This window comes from Phoxinus phoxinus (assembly GCF_949152265.1).
Source record: "Phoxinus phoxinus genome assembly, chromosome: 7".
Classification (NCBI taxonomy): Eukaryota; Metazoa; Chordata; class Actinopteri; order Cypriniformes; family Leuciscidae; genus Phoxinus; species Phoxinus phoxinus.
Window position 1 is genome coordinate 39,443,140 of NC_136882.1, and position 15,324 is coordinate 39,458,463.

The window sequence follows — 15,324 nt, forward strand, 5'->3', positions numbered from 1 at the left end:
CATAAAGCATGTAATATTTGGTGTGTACATGTCATGCACATGCAGGTGAGGCGCTCACTGGTGCATCGGAGCTCCCACGGCCACATGCCCTGCAGAAACAGTGAGTTCAGATCGTCCTCTGTGGATGAGGATTGTGCGTCGGTAACCTTAGACCCGCTGGAGCACGAGTGGATGATGTGTTCGGCAGATGGAGAATGGGACAGTCTCCAGCGGCTGCTCGTGTGTGAACCCACACTCATCTCCAAGAGGGACTTCGTGACCGGCTTCATGTGTCTGCACTGGGCGGCCAAGCAAGGCAAACTGGAGCTCTTCGCCCAGCTGGTGGATTTCGCCAAGCAACACAACGTGTGCATCAACGTGAACGCGCGGTCGAGCGCCGGCTACACACCCCTGCACCTCGCGGCCATGCACAATCACATGGAGGTGGTGAAGCTCCTGGTCGGGGCGTACGATGCGGATGTAGACGTGAGGGATTACAGCGGGAAGAAAGCGTGTCAGTACCTGAAGGACACCGTCACCGGGGACATTAAAGACATTATAGGGGACTGCACGCACTCGGAGATGGAGAACACGTCGGGATCTGGCCGATGGAAGCTTCCCAGAGTCCTCCCAGCAAACCTGAACCCGCTTCGGCTGCTGAACCACCCGGAGGAGATCGCAGATGTGAAACCGAGGTCTCTGTATCGCAAGTCCTCCATCGGAAGGATCCGGCTCCAGAGGAACCGCTTCAAAACGCAGATCGTTCACAGCACTTCGTTCAGGGAGAACGAGGAAGGAGATTCGCTCACGAGCCCGGTCAAATCCAGGCCCGTTTCTAACCTCTTTGGCTGAGATCATGGAAGTGTGATAAATAAACGATGCATATTATGCAAATCAAGGTGCAAAATAAGGTGCCTGATAGGTTTACGATTTAGATGTTTTGGTAACACTTTACTTAAAGTCCCCCTGTGATGAAAAACAAGTTTTTAATGTTGTTTATGTGTCTATGTGGTGTTTTTAATACGCTTAAACCATGTGTAAGTTCATGAGTCGACAGCATTGCTGAGTATTTTCTGCTTAAAAACTGCAGTGAACCAAAGACAGTCTCAAAAACACGGTTTGAAATCGCTGGTGTTTCTGACGTCACACACTAGGCTACCTTGTAACCAATCAGATCAACGTGTGATCGTCAACCAGTGGATCTCTAAGTGAGGGAGTGAGTGAGTGGAGGCGGGGCTCATTTGCATATTCATAGAACCGCGCATACTAAATGAGGCAACCCAGCAAGCAAATATGCGTTTACAAGACATCTAAACGACAGCCGAAGAATACACTAGTTATCAATTAGATCACAAAGAAATTAAACGACTAGTCTATTCTTGGGATATGTTTTTTTTTTTGCTGGGAAGGGTGTCGAGATACATTCGAGATATTTTAAGGCATGAAGACATTTTTTTAATAGAAAAAACATTTAAATATGTCATTTTGGTGATACAGTTTTAAAGGATACAAGTATTGGGGGACTTTAAAGCCTTTATGTATAAAGGTTCATAATGTACATTATAATGCATAATATATTTTCATGTAACAAAAAGTTAAAATGCATTATAATATTTGCATATCTAAAATTGGATGTTTGTCACATGTTGGTTTTAATGCAATATACTTTCTAAAGGTGTATTATAATGTATTATAACGGCGGTTACACTGCGAGATCATACAATGCAATATAAGGTGCAATATTAAAGCATTAAAATACTTTTATAATGCATTATATATAAAGGCTTTAAGTAAAGTGTTGCTGCTGCTTTTTAAAATAAATAATAAAAAATAAGATTAAACTAAACTTTTTAATAAAAATCAGTAGATACAATTACTGAATTTATTAACATAAAGACTGAAATAATAAAAAAACTATTAAAAAATGGATTTAGATAAATAATACATCTAACGGTGTGGTACTATAGTGAGTAGAACAAACACACAATCATGTAATAGAAACAATTTTCCACATATTTAATTTTTCACGGTAAAAATGTGGTTTTTATATTTGAATATATATGCAGAGCTGCCTTTAACTTTCGAGGATGATCAACTGGAGCAATTTTTAATGCAATCATCTCTTTCAACACAATTATGCACAACTCTTTTATTTTATTTTAAACGACGCTCTAATGAACATGTAAATATTTATAGATTATTTTGGGATGCACTTTGTGTTTGTCTGCATATTGCTGTTTACGTATGTCATCATTTCGACGTTTTATGTCATAATTTCAACTCTGTGCAGTATATCAGAATTATGATTTTTTTTTATTCATCTCATAATTATGGCTTATGTCACTTTGATGTCATAATTATGACTTTTTATGACCGTCTGCTGTCAATTCATTATTCGGGATCTGATGAGATGTTTTACAGGATATGTTTAGAATGAATCATAAGGAAGCCCATTAGATAAGAAAAAAGAAAAAAATGCTTTGGTAAATCTTAAATATGATGTGAAAGTCAAAATTATGACATACCGGTAATTCAAAAGGTTGTGACTTACTGTAGTATGACTTGGTATGTTATATTTTCAACTTTTTATGTCAGAATTTTGACTTTTATGTCATAATTATGACAAAAAGTTGAAATTATGGCAAGCCAATTATGATGAGACGTCAAAATTATGATTAAAAAGTATTTATGTCATATGATTACGTCATCATTTTGACTTTTTATGTCTGAATTTTGACTTTTATGTCATAATTATGATGAAAAGTTGAAATTTTGGCAAGTCAATTATGATGAGACGTCAATATTATGATTAAAAAGTCTATGTCATATGATTACGTCATCATTTCGACTTTTTATGTCCGAATTTTTACTTTTTATGTCATGATTATGACAAAAAGTTGAAATTATGGCAAGTCAATTATGAGACATCAAAATTATGATTAAAAAGTCTTTGTCATATGATTACGTCACCTTTTTAAGTCAGAATTTCAACTTAGTACAGTATATATTTTCATATATTTACATCATAATGACTTTTTCATAATGCATGTGTCTTAGTACGTCATACTTTTGGCTTTTTATGTCATAATTAATGATTTACGAAAGCATGATTTTTCAGAAATGGCATTAAAGGTAGGGTAGGTCAGAATTGTCTAAAAAAACTTTTATTCAAATTTGTTTAAACTGTCTTTATATACCAATACATAATTAAAATGCAAGTACTCTGAAATAGAGAGTATAAAGATTGAGTGACTCTAGTGTATTTAATCTTCAATAAACACAGCTCATTAATTCCATTCACTCCCGCCTAAAAATTATTGGGCAGAGCCAGTAATAGCGGCGGTAGTCATGGCGACGGAGAGTGACAGTCGCGCAAGCCAATCACTTGTTTCGTCCCGAATGGAATTAATGAGCTGTGTTTTTTGAAGGTTAAATACACTAGAGTCACTCAATCTTTATACTCTCTTTTTCAAAGTACTTACATTTTAATTATGTATTGGTATATAAAGACAGTTTAAGCCAATTTGAAAAAAAGTTCTTTAGACAATTCTTACACAACCTTTAAACGTCTCACAAACATACACTACACACTTATAGTTCATAATTATTTTGTAATTATAGGTCATAATTAGGTCATAATTGTCTGATAACTGGGATATTCACTCATTTTGGTGAGTGTTTTGTTGTAAAAATGTATTTTTTCTTCCGCATTCATCTCCACGGATGCACTTTGTGTTGGTCTGGCATGATGCATGATGGGATTGTGCTGTTCAAGGTGCCGTGCCTTTAATGATGGTCTTCCGAACGCAGGAATCCTCATGTATCGAGACTGTTATCCTGTAAAGTGTGTTTGTGCTGTATAGGTGACCTTTAAAAAGCTGCTTTAAGAGAAAGTCTAATTCCAGGACCAGTTACTTTAACCCAATGCACTTTTAGCTGCTCAAATGTACTAAGATTTATGATATTATTAGAAAACTAATCCCAAATGTGTCTTTAAAGTGCCTTTATTGACAATGAAATTGACGTTTTAGGCTGGCATAGCTAGAAATACACATATATATATATATATATATATAGTTCCTTCCAACTAGATGTTTACATTTCCTGAAGACAATGTGAGTGTGTGTGTGGCTGTTCCTCGAGTCTCTGATGTTTTGCTCATTCATAATCATAATCATGTCTGGAGAACAAACGCTGAACTTTTGATCAAATAAAATGAGGAATGATTCTTCAATGACACTGAAGTTAACCGGCGTCTGCTGTCCATTCATTATTCGGGATCTGATGAGATGTTTTACAGGATATGTTTAGAATTAATCATATGAAAGCCCATTAGATAAGAAAAGAAAAAAAAATGCTTTGATAAATCTTAAATATGATGTGAAAGTCAAAATTATGACATACCAGTAATTCAAAAGGATATGACTTACTGTGGTATGACTTGGTATGTTATATTTTCAACTTTTTATGTCCGAATTTTGACTTTTATGTCATAATTATGACAAAAAGTTGAAATTATTGCAAGTCAATTATGAAAATTATGATTAAAAAGTCTTTTTCACATGATTACGTCATTTTTTTCTCATGACGTGATATAGAAACAGAAACACGTGTAATTTGATGTATTTATGTATTTATTTATTGCATATTTCAGCAAATCTCTATAGCGCTTCCTTCCACAAAACTCCATTTAATTGAATTGAATTTATCACAAATACATAAGGACTGAAGGAAATATGTCTAGGTATACAAAAACATAAATAAACTATTATATTGTTTTAGTGCACAGCCTAAATGTTAATAAAATTAGTGTTTTTTTAATCAGGTTTGTGCAATAAGAACCATTTTGTGAACCATCAATGCCAATTATTGTTGAACAATTCATACGCTGATGATGTCACTCAAAAGCCTCATATATGACATCATCAGTCATGTGACATACAGTACAGGTCATGTGCAGAATTAATAAGATTAAACTCCATGATCTGAGCGGCAGGATCAGAAATACCACAGAGATTAACACAAACACATCTAATAATATTATACTATTGTCAATTATAATCAAAGTTTTGAATCCATACTTTTTTCTCCCCTTAGAAACATTTTCCAGAGCCACACATTTAGTCATTTTAGTCATTATTTATGTTTAAAATAATACAATTATTAAAGAGACACAAATAAGCAATTATAATCTATCCTTTAAAACTAGAGTGATTTTAAGAAACATTTTCTTTCTTACATTCATCATCACTCTAAAAAATGCTGGGTTGTTTTAACCCAATTCTGGGTCAAATATGGACAAACCCAAACGTTGGATCAAAAATGCAATTAAAAAAATTAACCCAATAACTGGGTTTGTCCATATTTGACCCAAAATTGGGTTAAAACAACCCAGCATTTTTTAGAGTAAGGCAGGGGGTTTCATTAATTTTTTTATTTAAAAATAATAATGTGATTAAAACCAATATTACATATATATCTATTAAATAGATCACATTTATATCTCTATTATATCTCTATATATATCTATTAAATAGATTAAATGTATATCTCTATTATATCTCTCTATATATCTATTAAATAGATTAAATTTAGATTAAAATAAATAATAAATGTTATTAATTAGATTAAATAAATAAACGAATTAATAGCTAATAATAATACTATGGTGAACAATGTATATAATAATGCAACTTAATAGAAACAAATTTTAGATTTATAATATTATTTTTTCAGTGTAAGTTGGATGTTTCTAAAAAAAGATTTTTGATTTTTAATGATTTTTAATTTACGGACGAGGTCAAGATCAAACTCTCTTAAAAATGCTGGGTTGTGTTAACCCAACTTTGGGTCAAATATGGACAAACTCAGCCGTTGGGTTACATTTTTTATAATTACATTTTTAACCCAACATTTGGGTTTGACCATATTTGACCCAAAATTGGGTTAAATCAACCCAGCATTTTTTAGAGTGTATTTGGCACACATCACATCTCTTGTTCGTTGTTAAATCTGTTTGTCCGGTAGAGATTTGCAGAAGATTAACATTGTTTCTCGAGCGTGACGTGTGCAAACTTTGAGAGTTTAGTCTTATTTTAACATCAGACCTCATAAACTTCTACTTTGCATTGTACTCACTTAAAAATGTTGGGTTAAAAATAACCCAACGAATAACCCAACTGTGGGTTAGTATAGCACCTTCCCAACTGTGGGTTATTTTAACCCAATGCATTGGGTTAAACACCAGTTGGGTTAAAATAACCCAACAGTTGAGTTAAATATTTATTTTTTATTTATGACCTTATTTTAATAAATAAAATCCATTGTTTTCAAATACAGATTGTTTATTTGTATAAAAAAATACATATGTTTCAACAAATATATTTATAAATGACACACTATATATATTAGGGAGTCTAGCATTTAATGTAAATATATTGTGTACATAAATTCAAAATACAAGTGTACATACAACACGCATAATAAATTAAAAACCTATGCAAATATGTACAAACACATTCAAAACATACATAATATATATATATACAGCACAAGAACTATACATTAAATTCCTATACAAATATGGACAGAATACACAAATGAATAACATTAAATCCTAATCACAACTTTATTCTGTACACTGAATGCATAGATGTGTTGTTGTAAACATACCTTAAGTAATAAAACTACAAATACATATGTTGACTACAGGACCTAATGATGATGATGATCAAAGTTCTTAATGAGGCAGCAATGTGTTGAAGGAACTACTCTGAATATATTAAAGTTTGAATGCTACAAAAACAACCAAATGGGTGCAGAGGTCTTGAAATGGTTTATGTCATATATGTAAAACATTTTTGAAACGCATCCATTGGTTGAAATAAAGTCTTCTGCTCAACTGCTTCCACACTGAATATGATCAAAACTTGCGAGTTCTCTTTGTCCCCAAGCAGCAGTCATGTGGATCCGGGCTTGTCTTACGGTTCAGAACTTCAGATAGGCACCATGTTAGTTCCAACCTTAAAAGAATAAATAAAGTTCAGTTGGGCATGCACTGTGACAACATCAACAGTGTTAAATTATGAAAAAGTTACATCAAAGCAGTGCTGTATTGAATTAAATTATGGTCACTCTAATTAGTCATTACACCTGGTGTTAAAGAGTTAGTTCACCCAAAAATTTTAATTCTGTCATTAATTACTCGCCCTCATATCGTTCCAAACCGTTCAAGACTTTTGTTCATCTTCGGAACATAATAAAGAGCTTTTTGATGAGTCTGGGAGATTTTTGCAACTATCACTTTTAAGCCCCAGTAAGGTAGCGAAGACATCATTACAGTATACAAAATATTAAACTCAAACGCATGTTCACGAGAGCACCTCAACGCATACGTGTTGTGTTAATGCGAGAGCAGACGACAAGAGTGTGAACGCAGCGATTATGATTTTTTACACAAAGCACTCGTGTTGGTTGATAAAATTCTTTGTTCATTTTGACCGCACATGCGCAACATCCTTTAAGTTCTGTACTGGAAAGAGAAATGATTAGTTCATCTCTCGAGTCTTTGAGTCTGATCCGAGTCTTTCGTTCTTTTGTCATGTGACAGTGCTGGACACATAAATGAGTTAATAATTCCCAAACTTTCTTATAAACAAGCATTTACCAGTAGTCAGTTTTTTTACAGTATCATGCTGCGCTTTTGGTATCAAATTATAGCTTTTTAATTTTTTTTAAATTGATCATTTAAGAATTTCTGTTATGATGGTTCTTTCCATATTAATGTGATACTAAAGAGTTGGCAATGCCAAAATCCCTTTGCTAAAGATATATATATTATATAGTCTAATAACAACACAGTTACGTGACATAAAACTGAACGACTCAAACCAGAGATGAACTAATCAACACTGTATCCGGTGCCGACTGCATAGCTTCAGTTTATGTGGCTGTCATGTGTTGAAAGAAATTATTTGAACCTGAAGTCGATAGACTCGAAACGTGAACTATTCAATTCTATATCCGGTACTACAGACTGCAAAGCTCAGTTTATGAGGATTTCATGGGATGAATGAACGACTCAAATTGGGAGGTGAGGTAAACTAACAGACTGCATTGGCTGAAGACGCAGATAAATGAATCAATCATTTCTGTTTCTCATAATTTGGCCTCTTCCTAGCATTGCAATTTTTTTCTTATTCTTAATGTGATCAACATTGAATGTGTTTGGTGAATTTGGCTATTGACATGTAACATTTTAAATAGATTATAGACATAGTAAAATGATCAGAACTTCCCACTAGCTTTCGGCAGTCTGTAAAAATATACCTCTGATTTATCTAGTTGTACAAACAAATTGAAAAGCTCTTTCCCATTTTATTGGTGTTTTTGCGGCAGTCATTCTGCCACTCAGTGGGTATAACCGCAGTCACTCGATGGTGACGTCACGTGCAAACCCGCTATACTGAACATCATTAAACTTACCATTCCAAGAAAACGGTGAAGTCTGGGATGTTCTCGAATGATTTCTTCGATAGTTTTTGTTCCAGAGGATCAATTCCACGCACTGCAGTTTGTTGAGGTGGTGTGTGTCTCACGAACTCCTCAACTTGGCTGTGAGGACTTCTTGCTTTCTTTTGCCACTCAATCATTGTCAGTCATCAGCCAGCTCAGACTCTACAGAAATTAAAACATATTGTATTAAAATGAGGGAAGACAGTTGAAAAAACAAGCAAACATAAGTAATTAACTGTACCTGTATATGTAGTAGCCCCAGCACTGCACATTTGGTCTCTCTTATCATTATTCAACTTACCAGCTTGTTATATTAGAGGGACACCAAGACCGGTGCCAGATAAGGAAGACATCCAAAATGTGCACTACTGTACCACTGTCCAGGACCAGAGTTGAGAACCATTGTCATCCAGCAGCGTAAAACTTCCATTTACTCCTTCCTGTGTTAGAATGAAGCAGAAAAAAAAAAATATGTTCAGATAAGTAAACTAGTCTTTAAAAATAAGTTAATAAAAAACCTTTAATATATCACTTATTTTAATTGCTTACTCACCTTGAAAGGTTTCAATTAAATGGCAGAAGATCAACTGTTGTAGTCTGCTTCACAAATTAGCCCATTTGTCTAAAACAAAAGTATAACACGTTTAGTAAAACACATTTAAATAAAAGGCAAAACTTCATAAGAAAAAAAAACACTTATAATACTATAATTGGATGCTTCAGCTATCCATTATTAATACTGTTACATGCACATGCATGCATATTAACATGCATTATGAATATTTTTCTGCCAAAATACCATAGTTGCAGTTTGTGTTGTAAATCAAGGTAATAATCTGTGTATTGGAAAACATAAACTTTTTTTAACTAATCATGCACTAATCGTTTATTTGTTGCACAATGTTTCTCATTATTTCAGCTTCAATGTTGTTGGGAATATCTGCACTTTTTCATCTTCCTCTCATCTCGGAGATTTGAGCGAATTCAAACGCTTCTCACAGCGCTGTTGTGGTGTCGTGTGACCGATGTCTGAGCTCGCGCCGCTGGGCCGAGGTGATAGATGGTCCGCGCACTACGGTTCTAATGAGTATAGAGCTCTTTCGTTCCGCATTTAGTGACAATTGTAGTCACACCTATACAAAAAAGGACGCTACCAGTCTGGAGCACTGCTTCAGCTGTGACAGACCATCACTAAAGTCCCTTTAATAAGACCTTTGCTATCACGAATACAGTAAAACAGGCGTAATGCTAGCTAGTGATTTCAGACTAACTTAAGCCTAACGTTACTTAGTTTATATTAGGTAACTTACTGGTAGTAACGTTACATCACTAACGTTTTCGCTAGTATAATGTTTTAATTAATTACTTTATTACAGCTAGCGAGCTAACGGAGATAGCTAACGTTAAGTTTATTTCCAACCGATCTCACTTTCCTGGGATCATTAAAACGGCCTAAATGGAACTTCGTTTTTTAAAAATATAAAATTTAGTTTTAGAATAATTATATTCAAGTATCTCAGTACACAATACTTAATGTTATATATAAATAAAAACGATATGACTTACCGTTCATTATCAGGATGCAGCAGCAGCTTCTGTGTTGACTGTCTGACACTTGACCGTTAAAATTTGAACCGTCGCTATGGCTATTTAACCCAACAGTCGGGTTATTTCTAGAAATTACCCAACGATTTTAAAAATAACCCAATATTTTTGAAAAATAACCCAACATATTGACCCAATATGTGTAACCCAACGGTTGGGTTAAACAAATAACCCAACGTTTTTTAGTGTGTATAATAGGTTATTAGTCATAAATAAGACTGATGCATCGACTTTTCTGTCCAACAAAACAAGGTTTTTCAATATTTTAGATGCCAAATATGATCTTGACCTCGTCCGTAAATTAAAAATCATTTAAAATTAAAAACATTTTTTAGAAACATCCAATTTACACTGAAAAAATAATATTATAAATCTAAAATTTGTTTCTATTAAGTTGCATTATTATATATATTTTTCTACTCACCATAGTATTATTATTAGCTATTATTTAGTTTATTTATTTAATCTAATTAATAACATTTATTATTTATTTTAATCTAAATTTAATATATTTAATAGATATATATGTAACATTTTTTTAATCACATTATTATTTTTAAATAAAAAAAATAATGAAATAAGAAAGAAAATGTTTCTAAAAATCATTCTAGTTTTTAAGGATAGATTATAATTGCTTATTTGTATATTTTTAATAATTGTATTATTTTAAACATAAATTATATATATATTATTATTGTTTAAAATTATACAATTATTTTTTATCATTTTAAATTATACATTATATAAAATTATAGCCTATATATAATTTGTATAATCATCTCCTATTTTATATTTATGTATTTATATATGTTTTATTTTATTTGTATTTATTATTCATGATCTAAGAGTGGCTTTATTATCTGACATTAACAGATATGTGTCTTTTGAGAACTTTAATTCAGAACAAACTTTATTTTGATGAATTTCTAAGGAAACTGAGCTGCAGGTCAAGCAGTCGCCGCGTGGGGGCAGCAGAGCTCCTCTCCGACTTCCGGCTCTGTGTGACGTATGCGGAAGCTGTAAACATCATGTCCGTTTGTTTCAACTGTGAGCGGACTGCTGTTGTTATTAATGCTTCAGTCCGAACAATTCAGAAAGGTTAGTAAACATTTACATGTCTAAACATGATTCCCTTCATCTGTGCCCAGGAGTCGAGTGTCACTATCACCCGCTTAAACTGGTCAATGATTCCGATATCAATAACTCATCAATAATAATCTACACATCATCATCATCTCTCGCACTAATGTGTGTCTGATCTCTATATCATTCCGTAATCTGTCTAATCAGCGATTTATTAGAATAAGCGACTCTCTGTGAGGTTTAATGTAGTGATGTTATTAGTTGTATGGATCGTGTTTTACACACACAAAAAACAAACATAGTTACAACAATTATTATGGTAGTAAAATCATAATATTCTCGAACAGAGACTCGGAATCAAGTGGCTGAGCTTGTGAATGTTAAGTTTCATCACTAGTCCTGTTGTAATATTAATAACTAGTACAGACTGAAATATCATCCAGTATTAGTCCATGATCATCAGTATCAGCTGGAATCCAACATCTATCAAAGGATAATAAACTCTTTCAAATGTTTTGTGAATTTTGTCTATGTAATGGTATTTTATTATATATGTGTTATATATATATATATATCATAAAATCACTGACATTTTAGTTATTTTAGTATTATTAATATATTATTGTTGTATTCATATTTTGAATTAGTTTTTATTTTTATATTTTCCATCTAAGTTTTAGTTCTTTCTTTTTTGTTGCTTTTTTTCTATTTTTTAATATCAGTTTTCTGTATAAATTTTAGTTGCGTTATTTTCCGTTTGAGTAATTTTAGTATTTCTAAGTAAACTAAACTATCTGAAATATTTTTTAATAAGATTTTTTTTTTTAAATATCCTTGATATCTCTCCATTATAAAAGTGCATCTATCCATGATAAAAGTGCATCTATCCATGATAAAAGTGCATCTATCCATGATAAAAGTGCATCTATCCATCATAAAAGTGCATCCATCCATCATAAAAGTGCATCTATCCATCATAAAAGTGCATCTATCCATCATAAAAGTGCATCTATCCATCATAAAAGTGCATCTATCCATCATAAAAGTGCATCTGTCCATCATAAAAGTGCATCTATCCATCATAAAAGTGCATCTATCCATCATTAAAGTGCATCCGTCCATCATAAAAGTGCATCTATCCATCATAAAAGTGCATCTATCCATCATAAAAGTGCATCTGTCCATCATAAAAGTGCATCTATCCATCATAAAAGTGCATCTATCCATCATAAAAGTGCATCTATCCATCATAAAAGTGCATCTATCCATCATTAAAGTGCATCTATCCATCATTAAAGTGCATCCGTCCATCATTAAAGTGCATCTATCCATCATAAAAGTGCATCTATCCATCATTAAAGTGCATCCATCCATCATAAAAGTGCATCCATCCATCATAAAAGCGCATCTATCCATCATTAAAGTGCATCTGTCCATCAATAAAGTGCATCCATCCATCATAAAAGTGCATTTATCCATCATAAAAGTGCATCTATCCATCATAAAAGTGCATCTATCATCATAAAAGTGCATCTATCTGTGATAAAAGTGAATCTATCCATCATAAAAGTGCATCTGTCCATCATTAAAGTGCATCTATCCATGATAAAAGTGCATAAATCCATGATAAAAGTGCATCTATCCATCATAAAAGTGCATCTATCCATCATAAAATCAATATTTATATAATATTTTCATTTTAAAGTGACCTACTGCTTTAAGTGAAGATTGCCGCACTGAAGACTGATCCGTCTCTTTTCTCTCTAAAGTGTTCACCTGAAGCGTCCATGATGACGTCTATAGTCACCGACACCGCGGAGGCCGTGGATCTGTGTCCGGAGTTCAACCTCTACCTGAAGCCCATCGCCAAGATGACCATCAGCGTGGCTCTTCCTCACCTCAAGCTGCCGGGGAAATCCATCTCCAACTGGGAAGTGATGGAGAGGCTGAAGTCTATGGCTCATCCGGACCAGTTCTCCTCGCTCCGGATCTCCAAGAGCACCATGGACTTCATCCGCTTCGAAGGCGAAGTGGAGAACAGGAGCGTCGTGAAGCGAATCCTCAGCAAACTCGAGGGGAAAAGCATCAAGCTGAGCGGATTCACGGATGTCCTGAAGGTGCGCACGGCCGAGAACAAAACCGATTTCCCGACACGCCACGATTGGGATTCGTTTTTCCGGGACGCCAAGGACATGAACGAGACCGTGCCGGGAGAACGTCCCGACACCGTTCACCTCGAAGGGCTTCCTTGTAAATGGTTCGCCCAGAAGGACGGTTCTCCCGACAAGCCTTCGGAAGCGACGCTTAAAAACGTTTTTGAGCGCTTCGGGAAGATTCGCAACGTCGACATTCCCATGCTGGATCCCTACCGGGAAGAGATGACCGGGAAGAACTTCAACACGTTCTCGTTCGGGGGACACTTGAACTTTGAGGGGTACGTGCAGTATCTGGACCACACGGGCTTCGTGAAGGCCATGGACTCTCTGAGAGGGATGAAGCTGATGCTGAAGGGGGACGATGGGAAAGCCGTCGCCTGCAATATTAAGGTTTGATTCCCTTCTAGATCCCGTTCTTTCTGTCATCCTGAATCATGAGATATGAGATCCTGCTCTGCTTAAACAAGTTTTGTACTTCTACTGGCAACACTTGTACAGGTGTGGACACTTGTGGAAACATTTGAATATGGTGCAAAAGTTCATTTATTTCAGTAATTCAACTTAAAAGGTGAAACTAATATATTATATAGACTCATTACATGCAAAGTGAGATATTTCAAGCCTTTATTTGTTATAATTTTGATGATTATGGCTTACAGCTTATGAAAACCTTTTCACAATATTCTAATTTTGAATTTGGGGTTGTCATAAGCCATCATAATCATCAAAATTATAACAAATAAAGGCTTGAAATATCTCACTTTGCATGTAATGGGTTTTTATAAAATAATTTATATACAATTTGAACATAATCATGCCCGGTTTTTAGTTGGGGATTTAATGTAAGTCTGTAAGTGTTGTTGTTTTAGTATCGTTCATACTATTAGAGTTTTTGTTAATATTTTGAATCTTAATATTTTCACTTTAATTTTAGCTAAAGTTTTTTTCATATTGTTGTGTTTTTTCCCCCATTTATTTATTTTAAATGTCTATATAGTATTTATAAATGTTTTTTTTATTTAGTTTTAGTTATTTAGTACTTAAACTAAACAAAAATGAGAAAGAAACTAACTGAAACACAGCATAGCAGCACCCTAGCAACCGCCCAAAGTATTCTAGTAACCGCATAGCAATACCCTAGCAACCACCCGGAACACTCTAGCCAGTAGCCACCACCCAGATTACCCTAGCAACCGCATAGCAACACCCTAGCAACCACCCAGATTACCTTAGCAACCGCATAGCAACACCCTGGCAACAAACAGAGTACCCTAGCAACAGCATAGCAACCACCCAGAACACCCTAGCCAGTAGCCACCACCCAGATTACCCTAGCAACCGCATAGCAACACCCTAGCAACCACCACAAACACCCTAGCAACCACCCAGATTACTTTAGCAACCGCATAGCAACACTCTGGCAACCACCAGAGTACCCTAGCAACAGCATAGCAACCAGCAAGAGTTCCCTAGCAATCACACAGAACACCCTAGCAACAGCATAGCAACCACCCATTGTACCCTAGCAACCGCATAGCAACTAACCTGAGTACCTTAGCAACCGCATAACAACCACCCTGAGTACCCTAGCAACTGCATCTATCTATCTATCTACTACTTTAAACTTCAAACTTCTTTAAACTCTCTGGTCCGGCTTTTGTCAAGCCAACTTAAAGTTTGTCTTAACTTTTTAATCTAGCTGTTTTATTTTAATCTCGTCAACATTTATTTTAATTAAACTGTTTTTAGTTTTAGTTAGCGATAATAACCCTGGTCTGTGAATGCAAAGCACAGAAGGAAAGCTCATAGAAATGTTTGGTTTATCAGCTCGACTCGACTCGCCACTGCTTCGCTTCGGCATTGAGCAGATTATGATTTTTAATGAGTCGGGTTAATGAGAGGGAGTCTGCTCAGCAGAATAACACCGGCACTGAGAGGGCCTTTAATTAGATGATGGACTGTATTATGATTTCAAGTATTATTCAGC

At 34.6% G+C, this 15,324-nt stretch overlaps 1 protein-coding gene and 1 long non-coding RNA gene across 4 annotated transcripts in view; one reads left to right on the forward strand and one right to left on the reverse strand.

Moving 5' to 3' along the window:
* Nucleotides 1–15,324, forward strand: part of akap17a (A kinase (PRKA) anchor protein 17A) — a 31,071-nt gene that overhangs the window by 2,333 nt on the left and 13,414 nt on the right. Inside the window, exons 1-2 of one of the 3 annotated variants that reach the window (XM_079619676.1) lie at nucleotides 11,034–11,196; nucleotides 12,951–13,727. In XM_079619676.1, the coding sequence (XP_079475802.1) occupies nucleotides 11,170–11,196; nucleotides 12,951–13,727 (804 nt within the window). In that variant the 5' untranslated portion in view covers nucleotides 11,034–11,169. Of the gene's footprint in view, nucleotides 1–11,033; nucleotides 11,197–12,950; nucleotides 13,728–15,324 lie in introns of those variants that run through there. The other 2 variants (XM_079619675.1, XM_079619674.1) reach the window with 2 other exon arrangements.
* On the reverse strand, nucleotides 6,277–9,852 carry LOC307001860. Its single transcript, XR_013798334.1, has 4 exons — nucleotides 9,047–9,852; nucleotides 8,795–8,933; nucleotides 8,464–8,655; nucleotides 6,277–7,001 (listed from the first exon to the last, which is right to left on the reverse strand). It is a non-coding gene; the product is annotated as an uncharacterized lncRNA (long non-coding RNA).